At 48.8% G+C, this 21981-nt stretch overlaps 2 protein-coding genes, 1 non-coding gene and 1 pseudogene across 3 annotated transcripts; all 4 read left to right on the top strand.

Moving 5' to 3' along the window:
* Positions 1-2497: 2497 nt before the first annotated feature.
* LOC139823760 (uncharacterized) lies at positions 2498-3226 on the top strand. The gene has a single exon (XM_071796261.1). It carries the CDS (start codon positions 2498-2500, stop codon positions 3224-3226), a length of 729 nt encoding a protein of 242 aa, XP_071652362.1.
* A 486-nt stretch (positions 3227-3712) lies between these two features.
* Positions 3713-7568, top strand: LOC139823759 (uncharacterized). Its single transcript, XM_071796260.1, has 2 exons — positions 3713-5300; positions 5416-7568. Exons 1-2 carry the CDS (start codon positions 3713-3715, stop codon positions 7566-7568), a joined length of 3741 nt encoding a protein of 1246 aa, XP_071652361.1.
* A 4101-nt stretch (positions 7569-11669) lies between these two features.
* Positions 11670-11742, top strand: Trnak-cuu (transfer RNA lysine (anticodon CUU)). The gene has a single exon. It is a non-coding gene; the product is annotated as a tRNA-Lys (tRNA).
* A 1763-nt stretch (positions 11743-13505) lies between these two features.
* Positions 13506-14581, top strand: LOC139823758 (uncharacterized; annotated as a pseudogene).
* The last annotated feature ends 7400 nt before the right edge of the window (positions 14582-21981 follow it).

The following is a 21981-nucleotide window of genomic DNA, read 5'->3' as shown; positions in this document are numbered from 1 at the left end:
ACCTATTAACTAAGACGGGGTACAAATTCATAGACGTCGGTATCACAGCCGTACTCCCGTGTTACATACACATTGTCATAGGAGATTGTCACGGCAAGGAGATCTCACTTTCGCCTGAAACGTGGAAGGAACTCATCGATTGTAAACGCGCAGTGTTGTCCCATCTACAGCGCGGAAAGAACGAGCGCGCTCCACCACCGATGTGCTTCGAAAACGGAAAACTGAAATTATGATTTAGCAAGATTAACACTCTGTCGACCCTACGCCTAGAAACGTCCACGACTCGTATGATCGTGTCGACGAACACCGTCCTCCTCATGTTCGACCTAGAACTTTGCGTCAACAGCCTCGGGAATTTGTTGCGCGCGATCATCAACACGATCGACGCGAAGCTGACGCGCTTCGCAATGTGATTTCTGCCCAGTGCTCTGAATGTCAACGTGAAGAAATTCAAGCAAGCGCGGGTAAACGGCGGGAGTAACTATGACTCTCATTATAGTAGCCAAATGCCTCGTCATCTAATTAGTGACGCGCATGAATGGATTAACGAGATTCCCACTGTCCCTATCTACTATCTAGCGAAACCACTGCCAAGGAAACGGGCTTGGAAAAATTAGCGGGGAAAGAAGACCCTGTTGAGCTTGACTCTAGTCTGGCACAGATAGATTACCTGACTAAATATATTATATCATATGTTATTATTAAAATGAAACTTCTTTAGGCACACTATATTTATATTTAGAATTATATATGCCCATATATATAATGATATATGGACCCATTTATAATTTTATATAAAGCCAAATTTAATATATAATCACTGTTTGGCGCTCACCAAACTGTAGATAGATGCATGTATCATACTCATTAGTTTAGTCTCGTTACTCGTTGTACATAGTAGTCTTCGCGTACCTAGTATTAAGTATTTCGGTGACTCGCGCGAAACGTCGGCGGATCGCGATCAACGCGGAATCGATAATTGCGCGACTCACCAATCGGTGCTGCCCTCGCTCACCCCACGAGGGCACCCGCCGGAAGAACAAGTACTCGCTCGCGACACTGTTCCAGCGCCGCGAGCTCTCGGCACTCATCGTTACGACGTCTCGGAGCACAGAGAGATTTTCGGAGCAGAGAGACTGGCGCAAATATACGGAGTCGCGAGATCATCAGCTCGCTCCCTGATAGTGCGATCGCCTACTTTCTCGGCCTGCTTGTTTGCTGTCTTTACCTGCTTCCTCCTGCTTGCTTGCTGCCTGCCTTGACTTACCGCTGCCTGCCTTGCATTTGCCTTGCTTGCTGCCCTGCTTGCGTTGCTGCACGAGCCCGATCGCGACCGAGACGAAGCATCCAGGAGTCGACGGCACAACGAACGGTGAGTCGCATTTGCTTAACTTAACTCGCTTTGGGGAGACTTACACCCCTGGTCCTTCGAGCTTCGCTTTATCGCAAATCCGGGTACGGCTCTACCGCCCCCCGAGCAGCTGGTCCTTCGAGCCGGATCTTCATATCTTCGCGATTAGTCTATTACCGCCGACCTTTCGCGTGTCCTTTCATTGTTCTAAGCCACCGAATCTTTCTGTAACGCGTAGTGCAATAGCGCGTGACCTTGCGGGTCTCGCAGGATCTCCCGTTTCGCAACGCTCGCTTCGCGAAGGGAATTCTCGCGTAGCATCGCGCAATCGGCCATTTGCCGCCTGTAATTTACGCGAATTCGCTGAATTCTTATTCTCGCATTAACGAGGTGCAATCACGCTCGGCGTGCTGACAACTCGTGTCTCGCGCGGTATCTCTCGTGCAACGCTAGCTTCGCAACGGGAATACGCGCGCGAACTTCGTTCGTCATAGCTCGGGCCGCAGCCGTTAATCGCCTTAAAATCGATTCCGCGCTCGACGCGGTAATTAGTCGCCATATAATTGACTTAATCGTAACCGAAATATTCGGTCGAATATCCGAGTATTCCGGGCCAGCGATACTTTCGCGCATAGAGACAACGGCCGTGGCCTTCGATTACGGGCCGGTCTCGTGCGCGTTGTTTTTCTGTATAGTCTCGGGCATCGCTCGTGTTTTCGTCGTTGCGAGGTGACATACAGCCCGACCCAACACTTGTATTATCCCGATATTCGTGATCCGTGCGAGAGTACCATCGTTCGAGAATATTATTGTCGCCGATCGAGAATATTTGCCTTTCGAATTCTGCGACGCGTGTCCTGACGTCCGCGAGTCGAATCGCATCATTGTTTATCGCGCTAATCCGACGGCTGGTATTCTCCGCGTTCAACTCGAGGGATATTACCGAGAATATTCCCTCGGGACTTTGCGCGAGCATCGAACGGAGCCGTCCGTTATCCCTCACCTTGGCGACCTGACTTTCGTGATTGTTTTCGCCGGGTTTCGATATTGTTGGTTCGAGTTGCCGTCGCCTCCGATTGCCTATTCGTCGTTTTCCCTTTGCTCTTAGCTTCGTCTGTCTGTGGTGGACGACCCCTTTGTTACATCATGTCGAAAAACGCATATGCTCGTCGCGAAGTATGCAATCGGCGTATGCAAGAAATACACGACCTCTCCCTACAAGCCGCGACCGACGCGGCAATCCGAGCGACCTTCCTCGCTCGCTACTCGAGCGTAGCGAAGATCGCGGACGATTTTGAGGCCACCCACCTGAAGGTCATCCAAGAAGCGGCGGATTTCGATGTCGAGGACGAAATCCGAGCCAGTTTCGATAAAATGCATTACGCCGTAAAGAGTCGATATCATCATGAAACGGGCGCGCCATTCGGAGGCGCGCCGGCACCGCCCTCGGGTCAGGCCTCGGTGGTCAAGTTGCCTAAGATCCCGCTACCGCAGTTTTCCGGCGACCTCACGTTGTGGCCTTCCTTCATCGCGTTGTTCAACGCGTCGATACACAACCAGCAGATTTCCGCGATAGAGAAATACCAATATCTGCTAGCTTCACTCAAGGGGGAACCACTCAACGTGGTGAAAAACCTGCCGTTTTCCGAGGAGTACTATCTGATCGCTTACGACTCGCTGGTCGATCGATACCGGAATAAGAGAAGGTTAGCGGACCATCACTTGAATTCGATAATCGAGGCAAAGCCATTGAAGGCGGAGTCGGCCGAGGCTCTTCACCACTTATTAGATACGTTTACCGAGAACACGCGCGCGCTCGCATTGATGAAGTTCCCTACCGATTCATGGGACTTTATCCTACTGAAGTTTTGTTAGACAAGCTTCCTCGATCCCTTCGGGAAAAATTCGAGTCGGCTCACCGGGCTGAGGAGATACCGCGATATACTCAACTCACGAAATTTCTAGCGGAACATTGTCAGGTTCTCGAGGCCGTCGCGGGCCCGTCCTCCAAAACCAAGTCCGCGCCGGTCTCTTCGTTCGTGACTAACACGGCCGATTGCCCCATTTGTAAAGAGTCTCACTACGTGTCGAAGTGCTCCCAGTTTTTAAAACTCGCGCCGAGAGAGAGGCAGGCTAAGGCTCGCGACTTAAGATTGTGCCTCAACTGCCTGCGCTCAGGGCATGGCATGAAAAACTGTCCTTCCGCGTGGGCATGTCGGTCCTGCGGAACAAAGCATCATACGCTTCTGCATTACGAGCAGAGCTCTAATACTACTCCTAAAGACCGAACCCATTAGCGCGACTCCTGCCGAACCGGACGCCGTACCCGCTCCTCAGTCGGAGGATGCGCCGATTGTAACAATGACTAGCCTAGCCAATAGAATCGTCCTCCTGTCCACCGTACGAGCCGAGGCGATAGACGCGCGTGGCAATGCGTTCCCCGTACGCATATTGCTGGACAGCGCGAGTCAGGCCAATTTTATTACCGAGGGCTGCCTCCGGAAGGGCGGCTTTCGTCGCACCAAACACAGTGCAACCGTGTTGGCGATAAACGAAGCCAGGGCGGCCACGACGAGGGGCCTCACCTCCCTCGTGATCCGCGCGCGCGGTCGCGACGACACTCGGTTCTCGATAGAGGCTACGGTCCTCTCGCGCATAACCTCGCCGCTGCCTAATGACAAGGTGGAGGTCCAATCGTGGAAACACTTGAAGGGATTGCCGCTCGCGGATCCCGAATATTACGTGCCCGGCAGTGTTGACATCCTCTTAGGGGCGGACTCGTTTGTGTCGGTACTACGGGATGGCCGTCGTAAGGGGGAAAAGGGAGAACCCGACGCCTTCAATTCAGTCTTCGGATGGGTCCTGACGGGCGCGGTATCCCCGTCAGTCCAAGCAGCGCCCCTGAGGTCATTCGCGACTACGCTCGAGTCGATCGAGACATCGGTGGGTCGCTTTTGGCAATTGGAGGAGGTGCCGGAGGACGCTTCTTGTTCGGACGAGGATCGACGCTGCAAAGAAATCTTCGCCCAGACCACGTATCGTGACCCCTCGGGTCGTTTCGTGGTCTCGTACCCGTTCGTGTCGGATCCTCCTACATTCGTCGGCTCGCGTTCCATAGCGGTTAGTCGCCTCCGCGCACTAGAACGTCGATTTAAATCTGATCCGGAGTTCAGAGTTGGTTACAATAGTTTCATGCAGGACTATCTCGATAGCGGACACATGGAGGTAATTCGCAATCCATTCCCGTCGGATAGCCACATTTATTATCTACCGCACCACGGTGTATATAAACTCGATAGCACTACCACTAAGTTGCGGGTAGTGTTTAACGCGTCCTCGCGCGGCCCGAACGGTCTGTCGATCAACGACACCCTGCTCAGCGGTCCGAAGCTGCAGCAGGACCTGCTCGCCATCCTGCTTAGGTTCCGCGCCGAAGCGATCGCTCTAACCGCGGACGTGAAGCAGATGTTTCGCCAGATTTGGATAAGCCCGGAGCAATGCGACTACCAACGTATCGTCTGGCGCTTCTCGGAGTCGGACCCCATCCTCGACTATCTCCTCAAAACAGTTACATTCGGCTTTAGCGCCTCCCCGTTCTTGGCGATCTATTGTTTGCTCCAGTTAGCTCATCAATACCGCGAGAAATATCCTCTAGCGTTCGCAGCCCTACTCGAGGCGCTGTATGTGGATGACGTCGTGACTAGCGTTCGGACGGTGGAACAGGCTCGTGCACTCCGCGACCAATTGCTATCGCTTCTCCGAAGCGCCGGCTTCGAGCTTCGAAAGTGGTCGAGCAGCCATCCTGCCGCGCTGGAGGGCCTCGACCCGCAGTTATGTAGCCAATCGATGTTAGATTTCGAGTCAAGCGAGGATCAATCTCAGAAGATATTGGGCCTTCGGTGGCACTCACAATCTGACAGTTTCGGGTTTCAAGTCAACGCGTTGGATCGTGAGTGCACCAAACGCACTATACTATCGGAAGTAGCGCGCATATTCGACCCCTTGGGTTTTCTGGCCCCACTCACCTTTATGCTTAATTCAGCGTCTGTGGACCCTTAAATTAGATTGGGATGATGAGCCACCGATGGACATTCGTCGCAGTTGGAGTCGTTTCCAGACGGAGCTCGGCGTGTTATCTTCCCTTCGCGTTCCTCGCGCGTTTAACTCGTGCCATGTAGTTCGTTGCGAGCTCCACGGGTTCTGCGATGCCAGCGAGCTGGGGTACGGAGCCGTGATTTATCTGCGAATCGTTACGCGCAACGGCGTCGGGGTCCGATTACTGTGCGCCAAGTCTAAGGTCGCCCCGCTTCGCCCCCTCACCATTCCCCGTCTGGAGCTCTGCGCGGCTCTGCTCTTGTCTAAATTAATCGCGTACGTCCGGCGCATCCTCCGCGGACACCTTGACATTGACGACGAGTATGCTTGGACGGATTCCGAGGTCGCCCGGGCCTGGATCCGCTCAGCACCACAACGGTGGAAGACCTTTGTTAGAAATCGCGTTGCCCTCATTCAGGACAACGTGCCGGTATCAGCTTGGGGCCACGTCGACACGGAGTCCAATCCGGCGGATCACTGCTCCCGAGGGCTTTATCCTCGCGATCTGGTGGCCAGTTCGATGTGGTGGGCGGGCCCTGAGTGGCTTGTTCGCTTCGAACCCCGAGTTGAACCTTCCCACGGTTCGGAAACCCCTCCGACCGAGGAGGAGAAAATCGTATCGCTCGTGGCGCTCGATCCGCCTGACGCGGTACATTCATTGCTAGAAAAATTCTCTTCAATCGAGAAAATTGGTCGAATTATAGCATACATTCTTAGGTTTGTAAATCACTTCCGTGCAAAATCTGCTCCTACGACTTTGGCCATAGATCAGCTCGAACTGCATTCCGCGCTCCTACTACTTGTAAGGAGTGTACAGGCGGATGCTTTCCGCGATGAGATCGATCGTCTTCAAAGCGGGAGAAGGCTCCCCAAGCCCCTTCTCAAGCTCGCTCCCTTCCTTGATCCGGTGGATATTCTCAGGGTGGGCGGCAGGCTTGCAAAATCCGGATTGACATTCGAGAACAAGCACCCTGCCTTACTGCCCAGTAAACATAGGCTCACGGATCTCGTTATCGAACACGTGCACCGCACGAACATGCACCCTGGTCGGCGCACGCTGCAATACCTGCTCACGCAACATTATTGGGTCCTCGGGGTGCATCGCGCTATACAACGCGTACTCTCGAGATGTCATCAATGTTTCCGCGTAAATCCACACACTTCTCAGCCCCTCATGGCGGAACTACCGGCCGATAGGGTCCGACGGGCCAAGCCATTTTCGATCAGCGGCGTTGATTTTGCGGGACCGTTCAACATAGTTACGCGACGAGCCCGGGGAGTCTCCTCCGTCAAAGTATACGCGTGCCTTTTCGTATGCTTTTCGGTTAAGGCGGTGCACCTGGAAGCCGCCTTCTCGTTGTCCACAGACTCCTTCCTCGCTGCGCTGCGACGCTTTGTGGCCCGACGCGGACGCTGCTCGCTTCTCTACAGCGACTGCGGAACGAATTTTGTAGGGGCCGCGCGGGAGCTAGAAAACCACATGAGCCTCGCAGCGGAGCGAGAGAAGATCAAGTGGTCTTTTAATCCTCCCTCCGCGCCCCACTTCGGGGGCCTCTGGGAGGCGGGAGTCAAGACCTTTAAAACCCACCTACGGCGGACCGTGGGTGATCAAGTCCTCTCAATAGAGGAATTCACGACGGTCCTCGCGCAGGTCGAGGCCGTCTTGAATTCCAGACCCCTCTGCCCGATGAGCACCGACCCTGCCGACCTCGAAGTCCTATCGCCGGGTCACTTCCTCACGATGGAACCGCTCGTCTCCGTTCCCACTCAAGACGTGACTCCGTTACCGATGAATCGTCTGAGTCGGTGGCAACTCGTCCAACGAATACACCAGGACTTCTGGAAGCGCTGGCATCAGGAGTATCTCCATACGCTGCAACAGCGTCCCAAATGGTGGACCTCCGTCAACCCGCTCGGTGTCGGTGCGTTAGTCCTCCTCAAGGACGCCAACATGCCTCCTCTGCGTTGGAGGCGAGGACGAGTGGAGGCGCTGCATCCGGGCAGCGACGGCGTCCCGCGTGTCGCCACGGTGCGGGTGGCGGACGGCACGATCACGCGTCCCCTAGTGAAGCTGTGCCCCCTGCCGATGGGCCTTGCTCCACAGGCGACCGATTCAGATTGATAGTAAAATACAACTCGTTGTATTTTGGTAGGCGGTATGTTTGGCGCTCACCAAACTGTAGATAGATGCATGTATCATACTCATTAGTTTAGTCTCGTTACTCGTTGTACATAGTAGTCTTCGCGTACCTAGTATTAAGTATTTCGGTGACTCGCGCGAAACGTCGGCGGATCGCGATCAACGCGGAATCGATAATTGCGCGACTCACCAATCGGTGCTGCCCTCGCTCACCCCACGAGGGCACCCGCCGGAAGAACAAGTACTCGCTCGCGACACTGTTCCAGCGCCGCGAGCTCTCGGCACTCATCGTTACGACGTCTCGGAGCACAGAGAGATTTTCGGAGCAGAGAGACTGGCGCAAATATACGGAGTCGCGAGATCATCAGCTCGCTCCCTGATAGTGCGATCGCCTACTTTCTCGGCCTGCTTGTTTGCTGTCTTTACCTGCTTCCTCCTGCTTGCTTGCTGCCTGCCTTGACTTACCGCTGCCTGCCTTGCATTTGCCTTGCTTGCTGCCCTGCTTGCGTTGCTGCACGAGCCCGATCGCGACCGAGACGAAGCATCCAGGAGTCGACGGCACAACGAACGGTGAGTCGCATTTGCTTAACTTAACTCGCTTTGGGGAGACTTACACCCCTGGTCCTTCGAGCTTCGCTTTATCGCAAATCCGGGTACGGCTCTACCGCCCCCCGAGCAATCACATATAATTATATATATTTTATATATAATTATATATAGAATTATATATAATCTTTTTTTCCCGGGTAGAACCAGTAACTGTTCGCACAGATACTGACTGATAGTGCTGTGTTGTGTTGCCTACGACTATACATATACGTGTCGTGTTACTTTAAGGCACAGAAGATTTATTTTATTAATTTCAGAAAAGTTATGGCAAAGCCTTGTCTTCAGAAGTTTCATTTCTAACGCGCGTGGCGACCACGCGTTCATTTTTGAAGTGAAACTTTTTTAGGCACGGTAGTGAGTTCGATTATGCGACACGAAAAATGTAACGAAAATTCGACCAATAAACAAACGAAATTAAACTTCTTTGGTACGGTAGTAAGTTCGATTGTGCGACACGAAAAGTGTAACGAAAATTCGACCAATAGGCGTACGAAATGAAACTTCTTTGGTACGGTAGTAAGTTCGATTGTGCGACACGAAAAGTGTAACGAAAATTTGACCAATAGGCGTACGACGTTGGCAAGACGGTTCTTCTTCTGGCACGGTAGTAAGTTCGATTATGCAACACGAAAAGTGTAACGAAAATTCGACCAATAGGCGTACGAAATTAAACTTGTTTGGTACGGTAGTAAGTTCGATTATGCGACACGGAAAGTGTAACGAAAATTCAACCAATAGGCGTACGAAATGAAACTTTTTTGGTACGGTAGTAAGTTCGATTGTGCGACACGGAAAGTGTAACGAAAATTCGACTAATAGGCGTACGAAATGAAACTTCTTTGGTACGGTAGTAAGTTCGATTGTGCGACACGAAAAGTGTAACGAAAATTTGACCAATAGGCGTACGACGTTGGCGAGACGGTTCTTCTTCTGGCACGGTAGTAAGTTTGATTATGCGACACGAAAAGTGTAACAAAAATTTTCGACCAATTGGCGTACGAAATGAAACTTCTTTAATTGGTATGGTAGTAAGTTCGATTGTGCGACACGAAAAAACGTCACAAAATAGTGTCACGAAAATTCGACCAACAGGCGTACAAAGTGAAACTCCTTTTGAATCGGTAAGTAAATTCGATTTTGCGACTCGAAAACGCGTCACGAAAATTCGATCAGGCGTACGGCACTGGCAAGACGGATATAGTGAAAACTGCGTATAACACTATATTTTCGAGTTGCGGGCGGCTTGGAGTGACTAATTCCGTTGCATTGTTTTTGTATTAATTTCAGAAAAGTTATGGCAAAGCCTTGCCTTCAGAAGTTTCACTTCTAACGCGCGTGGCGACCACACGCATGATTTTTTTTTTATTATTTTTAGTCACAGCAACGACGACGTCAATACATCGAAACGTGACGCCGAACGTCATCCGGTGCGAATTCTGGAAAGAAGATACCTATTAACTAAGACGGGGTACAAATTCATAGACGTCGGTATCACAGCCGTACTCCCGTGTTACATACACATTGTCATAGGAGATTGTCACGGCAAGGAGATCTCACTTTCGCCTGAAACGTGGAAGGAACTCATCGATTGTAAACGCGCAGTGTTGTCCCATCTACAGCGCGGAAAGAACGAGCGCGCTCCACCACCGATGTGCTTCGAAAACGGAAAACTGAAATTATGATTTAGCAAGATTAACACTCTGTCGACCCTACGCCTAGAAACGTCCACGACTCGTATGATCGTGTCGACGAACACCGTCCTCCTCATGTTCGACCTAGAACTTTGCGTCAACAGCCTCGGGAATTTGTTGCGCGCGATCATCAACACGATCGACGCGAAGCTGACGCGCTTCGCAATGTGATTTCTGCCCAGTGCTCTGAATGTCAACGTGAAGAAATTCAAGCAAGCGCGGGTAAACGGCGGGAGTAACTATGACTCTCATTATAGTAGCCAAATGCCTCGTCATCTAATTAGTGACGCGCATGAATGGATTAACGAGATTCCCACTGTCCCTATCTACTATCTAGCGAAACCACTGCCAAGGAAACGGGCTTGGAAAAATTAGCGGGGAAAGAAGACCCTGTTGAGCTTGACTCTAGTCTGGCACAGATAGATTACCTGACTAAATATATTATATCATATGTTATTATTAAAATGAAACTTCTTTAGGCACGTTAGTGAGTTCGATTCGCGACACGAAAAAGTGTAACGGAAGTGAAACTTTTTTGGTACGGTAGTAAGTTCGATTATGCGACACGAAAAGTGTAACAAAAATTCGACCAATAGGCGTACGGCGTTGGCGAGACGGTTCTTCTTCTGGCACGGTAGTAAGTTCGATTATGCGACACGAAAAGTGTAACAAAAATTCGACCAATAGGCGTACGAAATTAAACTTCTTTGGTACGGTAGTAAGTTCGATTGTGCGACACGGAAAGTGTAACGAAAATTCGACCAGTAGGCGTACGAAATAAAACTTCTTTGATACGGTAGTAAGTTCGATTGTGCGACACGAAAAGTGTAACAAAAATTTGACCAATAGGCGTACGCCGTTGGCGAGACGGTTCTTCTTCTGGCACGGTAGTAAGTTCGATTATGCGACACGAAAAGTGTAATGAAAATTCGACCAATAAACGAACGAAATTAAACTTCTTTGGTACGGTAGTAAGTTCGATTGTGCGACACGAAAAGTGTAACGAAAATTCGACCAATAGGCGTACGAAATGAAACTTCTTTGGTACGGTAGTAAGTTCGATTGTGCGACACAAAAAGTGTAATAAAAATTTGACCAATAGGCGTACGGCGTTGGCGAGACGGTTCTTCTTCTGGCACGGTAGTAAGTTCGATTATGCGACACGAAAAGTGTAACGAAAATTCGACCAATAGGCGTACGAAATTAAACTTCTTCGGTACGGTAGTAAGTTCGATTGTGCGACACGAAAAAACGTCACAAAATAGTGTCACGAAAATTCGACCAACAGGCGTACAAAGTAAGACTCCTTTTGGATCAGTAAGTAAATTCGATTTTCCGACTCGAAAACGCGTCACGAAAATTAGATCAGGCACTGGCAAGACGGATATAGTGAGAACTGCGTGTAACACTATATTTTCGAGTTGCGGGCGGCTTGGAGTGACTAATTCCGTTGCATTGTTTTTGTATTAATTTCAGAAAAGTTATGGCAAGCCTTGCCTTCAGAAGTTTCACTTCTAACTCGCGTGGCGACCACGCGTTCATTTTATTTATTCTTTTGTGTGTGATTGATTGCGTGACGCCTCTCTCCGAATTCCCTGAAAGAGCCCTACGCCCTGAGGTATTGCCGGGAATATCGCGTTAGATATAATAAAGTACGGTGGTGCGATCTGTCGCACCTGGCGCCCAATCTTTTGGTGTCGGAATTAGTTGCGCGTGCTGCTAATCCACGATAGCCCTCCACCGGATTGCGAGACCAAGGGAAATAGCGTCGCAAGGAATTTTGGCCCGGCTAGCTCAGTCAGTAGAGCATGAGACTCTTAATCTCAGGGTCGTGAGTTCGAGCCCCACGTTGGGCGCCAAAATTTCTTGCGACGCTTTTTTCCCCGGTCTCGCAAGCCGGTAGAGGGCTGGTGGGGTGAGCGACGGGCGCCTTTGCCCGAGCCTGGTGCCAGGGGGCCGAGCCGTCGAGGATGCTGGAATTGCGGAGGGAACACGCACGAATACATGCATTGTCCCCATCCCCGGCACCCCTTTTGCTACGGGTGTGGAGAGCGAGGAGTCACCCTCCCGGATTGCCGCCGCTGTGGCCCCGCATACCGGCGCACGGTGCCCTACACGGCTCTCAGGGGGCCCCGCGATCGAGTGGGAGGCCGCGAGCGAAAGAGGAGTCGCGAGCGGCGGAGGAGTCGCAACCGACACCGAAGCCGCGACCGGCAACGGAGCCGCGACCGGCCGAGAAGTTGAGGTCGCCCCTGACGACCCTAGATACCGGTTGCCGAGGCCGCAATGGCCACCTGCGTAACGACGAGGGCTGTCTCACTCGAGGATCGATGGCCTCGAATGGATCTCCCATGATTGCGTTCTTTCACGAAAACTGTCTCCGTGTGATCGATGGCCCAAAAATAAATGTTTTGTATGGTATTTCTGTGTGTTTCCTGAATTTTCTCCTGCATGTGTAGAGTTGAATCGTGCCCATGAGTGGGCGTAAGAATTGGTCGCCGCGTCCTTGCGTACGGGTTGCACCCGTCGGTGGGAGAGCACCCCGCGATTTCTCCGAATATAAATGGGGGGAAGGTTGGTCTGTGGCGGATTTCTTGGGATGCCTTGGATGTGAAGTGTTGCGTGCGGTGGCGTGGTACAGTACCGGGTTGCGATATTATTTAGTCTCTTTCTTCCGAAACATTTACCCGAACTACTCTGACGCCGGAGTGGTGATCCGAGGTCCGGGTCGGGACTCTCCCCTCGGCGCTCGTCTGGGAGGGGGAGTTGTGACGTGACAAGTTGCGTCTCCTTCCCGGACGAGCTCGGCCAAGGGGAATTCGGGGATGCCTCTTCGTTAGAGCGAGAGGAGGGCGGTCGCGTATTAGTAATTGGTCTAATTAGCTGTTAAGTTTTTAAGGGATTGCCAGTGGTGGCCGGAGTCAACCTGTAACGGCCGGGAGCCGCAACGAGGAAGGGTAGAGGATTAAGGAGACGGCCAGGGGACATGGCTGAAAGTCGGATCGCCCGGACCTCCCCGCAAGTGCATGAGCGTCGCCGGCCGGAGTTCACTCCGCACTCGGTCGTAACAGCGGCAGGATAACGATCTGGAAGACCCCGGGACACCCCAAGCGAAACGCCAGTCAGACCAGGGTGCCGAGGAGCGGCCCAGGGAAAGGCACAGCCCTGGGGCCGTCGCCCCGAGGGGATGCCGGCGGACGGGGCCGAGGCCCGGCCAGCCTGACCCCGAACGCCGACTCGATCGCGGCCCGGACAGCCGGTTGATTCGAAAAGCCCGCGCCAAATCGGAGGTAGTTTGGAGCGGCGCCGCCGGAAAGCCCGTATCAGACTACCGACTGCGAAGGCCGACCCGACTGCCGATCGCGACTGCCGACTCTAATCGGTCAATCACATTTTCTCAATCTGTCACCGATAGTCGCTGATGCTGACTGATCGTATTAAAAGAATTTTAAGGCATCAATGTTACCGAAAAAAGAAAGTATTCCTTTCAAAATATGCAAAATTTGAAAAAACGAAAGAAACTTATTGTTCTTCTATGTTTCGTGGTTATAATAGAAGAAATCATCCGATATAAAAGCAAAGGTTATGGGTAAAACCATGGATAGCACGGAGGCAAGAACAAGGAATACATCACAACCTTTTTGCTGAGTTAAGTCTTGAAGATCCAAACAAGTTTCGCAGGTATTTTAAAATTAAAAAATTAAACATTTTAGGTATTATAACTTATAAGAGTAGACGTGATATAAAATTCTTGTTTTCATTTTGAACAGATGTTTGAGAATGGACACTGCCACCTTTAAGGAGCTTCTTCATAAAGTTGCACCTTTAATTATGAAACAAAATACTCATCTGAGAAAAAGTATCCCACCAGCAGAGAGATTATCTCTTACTCTGAGACATCTTGCCACAGGTATTTATTCTCACCAAATGAAATATATCACTTCTCTTAATGTGAATGGTTATACAAGGAATGTTACATAAAAATGCTGAAAGCTTTGTAAGTTCGTGCTTTAATTTTTTTTAGGTGAAACTCAAGAAGTTTATCTTTGTCTTTTCGATTGGGACAAAGTACTATATCTGGAATTATTCGTGAGGTAATTTTTATAACTGTGTGGGAGCAATGGACGGGAAGCACGTAAAATTGATCCTCCATTGAAATCTGGCTCTTTGTACTATAACTACAAAGGTGATTTCAGCATTGTTTTTCTCGCGGTTGTTGATGCAAATCTAAGATTTATTTATATAGACGTTGGAACAAATGGACGCATAAGCGATTCTGGAGTGTGGAACAAAAGCACCCTGAAAACCAAATTGGATAATAATACAATTAGATTTCCAAAAGCATCTCCACTCCCTGGTTTAGATATCTCTTTTCCATTTGTATTAGTTGGTGATGAGGGATTCCCTTTAACAACAAAGTTGTTGATTCCATACCCTGGAGTTCAATGCAGTAATCGGAAGGACAAAAGAATCTTCAATTACAGGGTCAAAAATTTTTTCACATATTAAGTTTTCTGAAAAAGAATAAATATACTGATGTTTTTATTTACAGATTATCTCGTGCGCGTAGATGTTCCGAGAATGCTTTTGGCGTATTGGGTGCACGATTCCAAATATTTCAATCTCCTATGCGATATGACCTTGATATTGCAAATCTCATTGTTCAATGTTGCTGCTGCTTACATAATTTTTTAAGATCAAAAGTCCTAGGAAGACATTTATATACTCCTGAAGGCATGTTAGACACTGAAGATGTACATAGTGGAGAAGTACAACTTGGAGAATGGAGAGAAGAACCTATAGGCGGTATTATGAATTTTGTTAATCAAGGAGGAAATCGACATACTAATGCAGCTATTAATTTGCGAAACGAATGGTGTGCCTATTTTAATGGTATTGGTGCAGTACCATGGCAAGACCGGATGATAAAATAATTTGATTACTTTATTAACTTAACTAACTATAATTATCAATATAATATTAATAAAATACTATTATGTATGATGTATAGAAATAAATAAACAGTTTTATATATATATTAATTATGTTTATTTTATACAAATTGGCACAGAAGAAATCACAGATAAAATTGTAATTACAAAATAAACAACTATTATAACTACAAGATATAGAAACATAAACTGATTTTTCTAGTAAAAATGTAGTTTTCCATATCTATTCAAATAAAATTGTTGGGAAAAGAAGTACAAAAATGAAACAAAACACTGAATATTGTCCAACTCTTAGAGAGAATTTACACCTTGGCAAAATAGCAGAAAGCAGAAAAGCAGAAATCAATCAGCTGGAAAACTGTCGCTAGTACCTAGTCTGCTTACTATCAGCGCAAGTTCTGATTGGCTTCTGCTTTTCTGCTTTCTGCTTTTCTGCCAAGGTGTGAGTTCTCTATTAAACAACACAAATTATTTATATAGAAACGAATTATTTATATATAAATGAAACACTTTGTGTAAACATATATTTTTATATCATTAAGTTTGGCTTTGGATTGGAAGCCGCGTTCTATTTTATTTATAATTCCATATTTAGAAAAGCCAAACAACCCAGAAGCCAAACCTTGTGCTAGGAAAGCGTCATACCACATATACTTTTAACTTCTCTTACTTTAGTACATAAGTTATAATATATAATATATATAATACGTACGTAGTTCAATACTGCACGTATTTATCTTTATAAAAAATAAATTTCTAATTATCTTTTAAAAAATAATTAATATCTTTTTGAAAGATTCTGATAGCCTCGTGACTAGTAAATAAGTAAAATATATAATATTAAATAAAATAAAAATAAGGCTAGTCAAATAAAACAAAGCAAGAAAAAATGTCAAATTGTAATAAAATTTAGAGATATTAGGGAATATTAGTAAAAGTTTCATTATTTCTAATTCAATTTTTGCCATTGCTCTGCATCCAGAGCTCTTAAACGAGCCGCAACATAAGCACCAAAATGGTCATGTGTATCCATTTGGACAGTGGAATCTTTTGATAATTGTTTCATAGCAGAAACTGCTTCTTCCATAACATTTGATGTATTACCGCTACTTTTTTTTCCTCTTTTCACGAATAAATCGCCATCCTCAATACTAGAATTAGAACGCTTTGTGCTAGTACTTGCTGGATTAGCACTGGCACATCTAGGTGCAGAAGTAGACTTTGAAGATACTGATAGAGGCCTTGGTAATGGCGATGGAGATTTTGAAACCACCTGTGAACTTGGATACTGCTGTTGACAAAGAACAGTGGTTGTATTCTTATTTTTATCACCACTATCAACCAGCTCAGTATATTCTTCAGATGGTTGGATGTCCTTTGGAATCAATAACCATTGCTAATAACAATAACAAATTATTTGTAGAATTTATTCTATATAACCTTACTTTTACAGTATATAAATATCATTATTTTATACACTGAAATTATACTCACTTGTAATGTCTCATCAAAGTACGCATTATGATTTTCTTCTAAAATTATTGTCGATTCAGTGTCATCAGATGTCAGATGTGAGTCTACACACTCATTTGTAACATCCAAATTTGAACTGCTACTTGCTTGAACGCAATTTTTTTTCAGAAACGTTAAAAGGGGATAAATATCCCATTTTGGTTGAAAAATGTCATCTGATCCTTTCCCACTTCTCATTGATTGTTTAATTTTGTTATAATTTCTTTGATAAGTGGTTCTCATATTATCAAAACGATCTTTTACCATCGTTGCTGAAAATAAACAAACAAATTACATATAACACCGTCGTATGTACATATAATACTTTACACGATATTTAACGCTAGTATATATTGTAACGTCGGTTTTTATATTATGTGATCAGATTACAAACTATTGTATAAAAGGTTATTTTTTATTTACCGTCAACGCAAGTGCCTAACTTTTTCGCTATTTCATCCCATTGGATTGACTTTTATATGCCTTCGCATAATCAGGGTGCGATGGATCCCACAGCTGAGGTCTCTCTTTTACCTCTTGAATTAAAAGTATCTCGCTATCGCGAGCCCACACGTATTTTTTACCGGCTATCTTTCATCGTCGTTTATTCACAACATCACAACTAAACTAAACTGATCGAAAATTGTACTTCTATTGGTTCCGACTTTGAGTCGTTGAGTCAAGAAATAGACCAGGGTCTAAATGCGAGTCGGCCGATCCAGTCAGTCGGCGCCTCGTTGTGATTGGCTAGATATGAGTCGGCAGTCGGGATCGGCAGTCGGGTCGGCCTTCGCTGTCGGTAGTCTGATACGGGCTGAAGGGGAGGCGCGCGAGAAGCTGAGGCGCCGACGAGAGCGCACTAGAATTGGAGTGGCGCCCCCGGAAGGAGCGGCGCACGTGCGGCCTAGACGCCGGGAGCGCTAGGATCGGCAATCCGGTCGAGCGACACGCTACGGCGCAGGCGCGGGAAACCGGCGCGATCCCGGCAGGCCATCGTAACGACACTGTCGTGTCGGCTAAAGAACGAGAAGCATCACCCGGATCCCGAGCTGCCCGGACCACCGAAGGGACTACGGCGCATTGTAAGGTCACCACTCTGGCGTCCCCGCGTTAAGAAAGGAAGGTTCGCTCGAGGCATTGGCCCGTGGCACACATCGGTTACCTGAGCGCCGCAGGATTACTTGTGGACAGCGAGATCAGAGCGTGCGTTACCTTGCGCTCGCATTTAAGGTAGAGTCGGCTGGAAATCGTGCCAGGGCCTTGCCGAGAGTGAGCTCTCCAGTGCGTAGAGACCAATCGTGCCCTCCCCGCGAGCATCGCCACGGCCGACAGTCGCGTGGCGTTGAGATATGTGAGTCGGATTAATCGGGTCGAATTGTGTAGCGTCTCGTTGCGTTAATGTAAGTAATCGTGTCGCGTTTTATGGTGTTCATATTCGTAATCGTGTCGCGTTTCATTGTGTTAGAATTTATGTTTGTAATCGTGTCGCGTCCTGGCCTTATTATTGAGAGTGATGCCTTGCGTGGCGATAGCGGGAGCGAGTTGTGCGGGTAACGGCGAGCCGCGAGTGGTCATGTAATTTGAAGGGCACTCGCCCTCGTATTTGAGTAACGTATCCGGGCCCTCGAGGACGGCGAATATTGTGTTTGGCGGGACGGTGGGATCGACGGGATCGACGCGGGGCCGCGGAATCTCCGTGCTTGCGAGAGAATTCGGGATTCGCGTGGCAGGCCGCGGGATCGTCCGCGATACGAGTCCTTTTTCGTGTTCGGGGGCAATCGCCGGCCAGCGTGGTCGACACGGCGAGATCGCCCATAATTTTTGCGTCGTGCGGAATCGAGGTTCCCCGGGTGCGCGTTGAAGGAGCAACAGAAGGTGCGGCGAGTCGGTTCGTCGGCCTCGTGGCGTAAGTTCGTTGTGAGTTCGAAGCAAGGTACCGCGATACCTGAATCGTCGTTAAGTTTTCGTGTGTTCGTCTGCGTTTATCTGTTGCGTTGATCTAACTTCGCGTGCGTTAATCCACAGTGTTTAATATTCGACATTACCGCGTGCACTTATTGCGTTATTTATGCGGCATTCGTGCGTCAGCCTATCCGACATTTTTGCGGTAATACGAGAGGCTCAGACCGATTATACTTACACCTATTGATATTACCTGACTAAATATATCATATGTTATTATTATTTATTCTCTTGTGTGTGATTGATTGCGTGACGCCTCTCTCCGAATTCCCTGAAAGAGCCCTACGCCCTGAGGTATTGCCGGGAATATCGCGTTAGATATAATAGAGTACGGTGGTGCGATCCGTCGCACCTGGCGCCCAATCTTTTGGTGTCGGAATTAGTTGCGCGTGCTGCCAATGTTCGGCCAGTAATACGCGACCGCAAGGCGCTGATACGTCTTTTCAATACCTAAATGTCCAGCCTGAGGGGCGTCATGCGATTCTTTCAAGGCCTGTCCACGCTGTTCTTGCGGCAACACTAATTTCCATCTATCGAGGTCCTCTACAATGTCGGAAATGACCGGTCTCGGCCGCAAAAAATACAACCGACCGTCTACGATTCTCCAATGCGCGAATCTCTTAGGCGCGGTAATTACTTCCTGGAATCGTTTCCTATACCAGAGGTCAGTGGTATCTACGCATTCCGGCACTTCCACAACGGCGCTAACGAGTCCCTCCTCCCCCTTCTCGTACATGCGTGACAACGCGTCGGGCACGTGATGGACGGCCTTTTCCTATATTCGACCGCGTAATCGTATTCTAAAAGCTCTAGGGCCCATCGAGCCAACCGACCTGTCGGATTCTTAAGATTATGAAGCCATCTCAAACTACTATGGTCGGTGACCATATCCTCTATCGTCGAAATGTACTTTGCTGAACGCAATTTGTTTAGAATACTGTCCATGGGTGGTATGGGATACGCATCTTTTTTCGATACTTTATTCACCCCCCGAAAATCCAAACAGAACCGGTATTTCCCATTCGATTTTTTAACCATTACTATCGGGTTGGACCATTGACTAGCAGAGGGCTCAATAATCCCGGCCTGTAACATTTTATCGACTTCCGCGCGAATAGCCTCCTGGACCTTTAGCGAAACCATATAGCACCGTTGCTTAATGGGCGGGTGATCCCCTACCTCAATTTTGTGCTCCGTTAAGTCCGTTAGCCCCGGGTTCTCTGGGGGCGTCGCGATAGTCCGTAAAAAATTTTCCAACCGCTGTTTTTGATTCGACGTTAATTCGGCCAATTCACAACACGCGCGCGGGATCGCATCCGAGTGAAAACGATAACGAGTACGTGGCCTATCCGCAAAGTACCACTCGGCTCGGGCGAAATCTAACGCAACTCCGAATTTGGTCAAGAAATCCATCCCAATTATACAAGGTACCGCTAAATCAGGTAACAGTCCCACGGACATTCGAGCGCTTCGATCTTTCAAGCGTATGGTTGCGGAGATTTCGCTTTGAATCGTGACCAATTGCCCGTTGGCCATACGGATTCGCGCTCCTCCCCCGCGTTCCGTTTGTTTTCCTAACTTTTCGATTTTCTCCATCCCTTCTCGACCGATAAGGGTACGACTCGACCCGGAATCTACGAGAGCCAATAGAGGGCAACCGCCCACGCGAATCTCAAGATATTGTAGTGGGGGCCACTCGGTTGGCTCAAAGGTAACGTTCGATTCCGGTAACGTTTTCGCCGAGACATCTGCGGTTCGGGCCTCGTTCTCGCAACTCGGAGCCGTAGGGACCCGTCGTACGCACTCCCCCCCGCGTTTCCCGAACACGAAGGGCAAGTTTTCGACGTAAAGCCGCGCTTCCCGCAACGATAGCAATGCAGCTGGCGCGGCTCGGTACACTCACGCGCCCGATGTCCGAGTTTTTCGCAGTTCCAGCACTTCATCCCGGAGTCGCTGGTCCCGGGTGGATCACCGTCGGTGTGTACGTGCGCCCCGGGTGCCGGTGTTCTAGAGCCAAGCGTGTCAGAGTGGCGTGAGAACGCGCGGCCACCGCTATTGCGGCCACCGTGACGGATCCCGCGAACGTCCCAAGAGCGATACGCGAAAGCGAATTCTTCGATCGCAATGACATCGTTGACTGCGAGTTAGTCGCTCTGTGCTTCGGGAATATTGAGAAATTATTGTAATCACATATTATTATTATTAAAAAAATAAAGAAAGAAAAAACCCCCCCTATGGAACCTCGTTTGATTATTTTTTTTCTCCTCCTCTCCAATAGAATCACATACGGATAAAGGAAGAAGTATAACTGCGAAGCGAAGGTTAGAGAATGATAAAACATATATTTTGTTTTTGAAATACACATAAGTTTACATTAAGCGAACAAAAAAAAATATGTATAGAAACTATAACACCGCCGTTTTATTTATCCATGAGTTATGCGAACTGTTCATTCCTAACCACTTCACGTATACGTCGTCGCCTCGCCTGCGCAACACTTTCTCCACGAGATAAACGTCGGGGTCGGAAACTCGCAGCAACTCATGCTCGTAAAATCCTCCGGCTATCGGTTCCCCGCGGTAGTCTTTCAACAGATACGTCACAGGATTGGTACGTTGTACTTTAGCGACACGGAAGATCTCGGTAGTCCAGTTGGGAGTGTAGCCCTTTTCGAACAGCGTCTTGAATTTGCTCACGCGCACCGGATCGTTCACCCTAAATCTACCCGGAGCGGTGATCTTCGCGCGACTGTACACCGTGGACAAGAGTCTCTTGGCGACGGCGGGTGTCACGTCCACCGGTCGCATCCCGATCGTTCTATGCCTGCGGTGGTTGTAATTCGTCAGCAGACGCGGCAGCGCCTCGATCCACGCGTACGATCCATTGAGCGTGAAGAGTTTCCACATGTCGTTCTTCAGCGTGCGATTGAATCTCTCCGCCATCGACGCCTTCATCACTGAGTACGTCGAGTAGTGATTTATACCGCGTTTTTTCATAATCTCTCGTACGTTAACGTTGTAGAACTCCTTTCCCTTGTCCGTTTGCAGATTCCTCGGATATCGCGCGTCCTCGCGAAATATCCTCGACAGGGCCGCGGCTACTTCGCTTCCGCTTTTGCTCTTAAGCGGTAACGCCCACGCGTACTTGCTCAACACATCGATAACCGTTGTAATAGTAACCCTTGTTGTGTCGCGCGTAGGGACACATCTTGACCACGTCAGCCTGCCACAGATCGTCGTAACCGCGCACCACGACGCGACGTCGCGGAAAGTTTCTCCGCGCCGGTGCGTGCAGCTCCTCCACGAGTCTCCGCTTCTCGGCACTCATCGTTGCGCGCGTGTATTCTTCTCTCAACTGCGCAAAAAAAAAGACGGCTCATCACCTCCTTATTGACCTTTCCCCCTGTTACCGCGAATGTTTGCTATCTCTCTCTCGATTCCTTCGTCACCATCGCTGTTTCAATCTCGCGGAATTTGGCTAGAAAATCGTTCATCGCGATCTGCGCGCCGAGTATCTGCCCCGTCTGCGTGGATTTAGAGTTTTCCAAGTTCTGTATCTGGTTTTCAATCTCCTGGAACTTGGCCAGAAACTCGTTCATCGTGATTCTGAGTCCGCTCATGACGTTGTTTTCAGTCTCCTTGAATTCGCTCAACGTGGTTCTGAGTCCGT

This window comes from Temnothorax longispinosus, unplaced genomic scaffold (genome assembly GCF_030848805.1).
Source record: "Temnothorax longispinosus isolate EJ_2023e unplaced genomic scaffold, Tlon_JGU_v1 HiC_scaffold_17, whole genome shotgun sequence".
NCBI lineage: Eukaryota > Metazoa > Arthropoda > Insecta > Hymenoptera > Formicidae > Temnothorax > Temnothorax longispinosus.
This window is presented reverse-complemented; position numbering and strand designations above follow the sequence as displayed.

What these genes read in the sequence shown, in the direction of transcription:
- LOC139823760 (XM_071796261.1), top strand. Translation starts at nt 2,498, where the DNA reads ATGTCGAAAAACGCATATGCTCGTCGCGAAGTATGCAATCGGCGTATG.
- LOC139823759 (XM_071796260.1), top strand. Translation starts at nt 3,713, where the DNA reads ATGACTAGCCTAGCCAATAGAATCGTCCTCCTGTCCACCGTACGAGCC. An exon ending in TCAAGTCAACGCGTTGGATC is followed by an intron (nt 5,301 to 5,415) that starts GTGAGTGCACCA and finishes CCCTTAAATTAG; the next exon opens with ATTGGGATGATGAGCCACCG.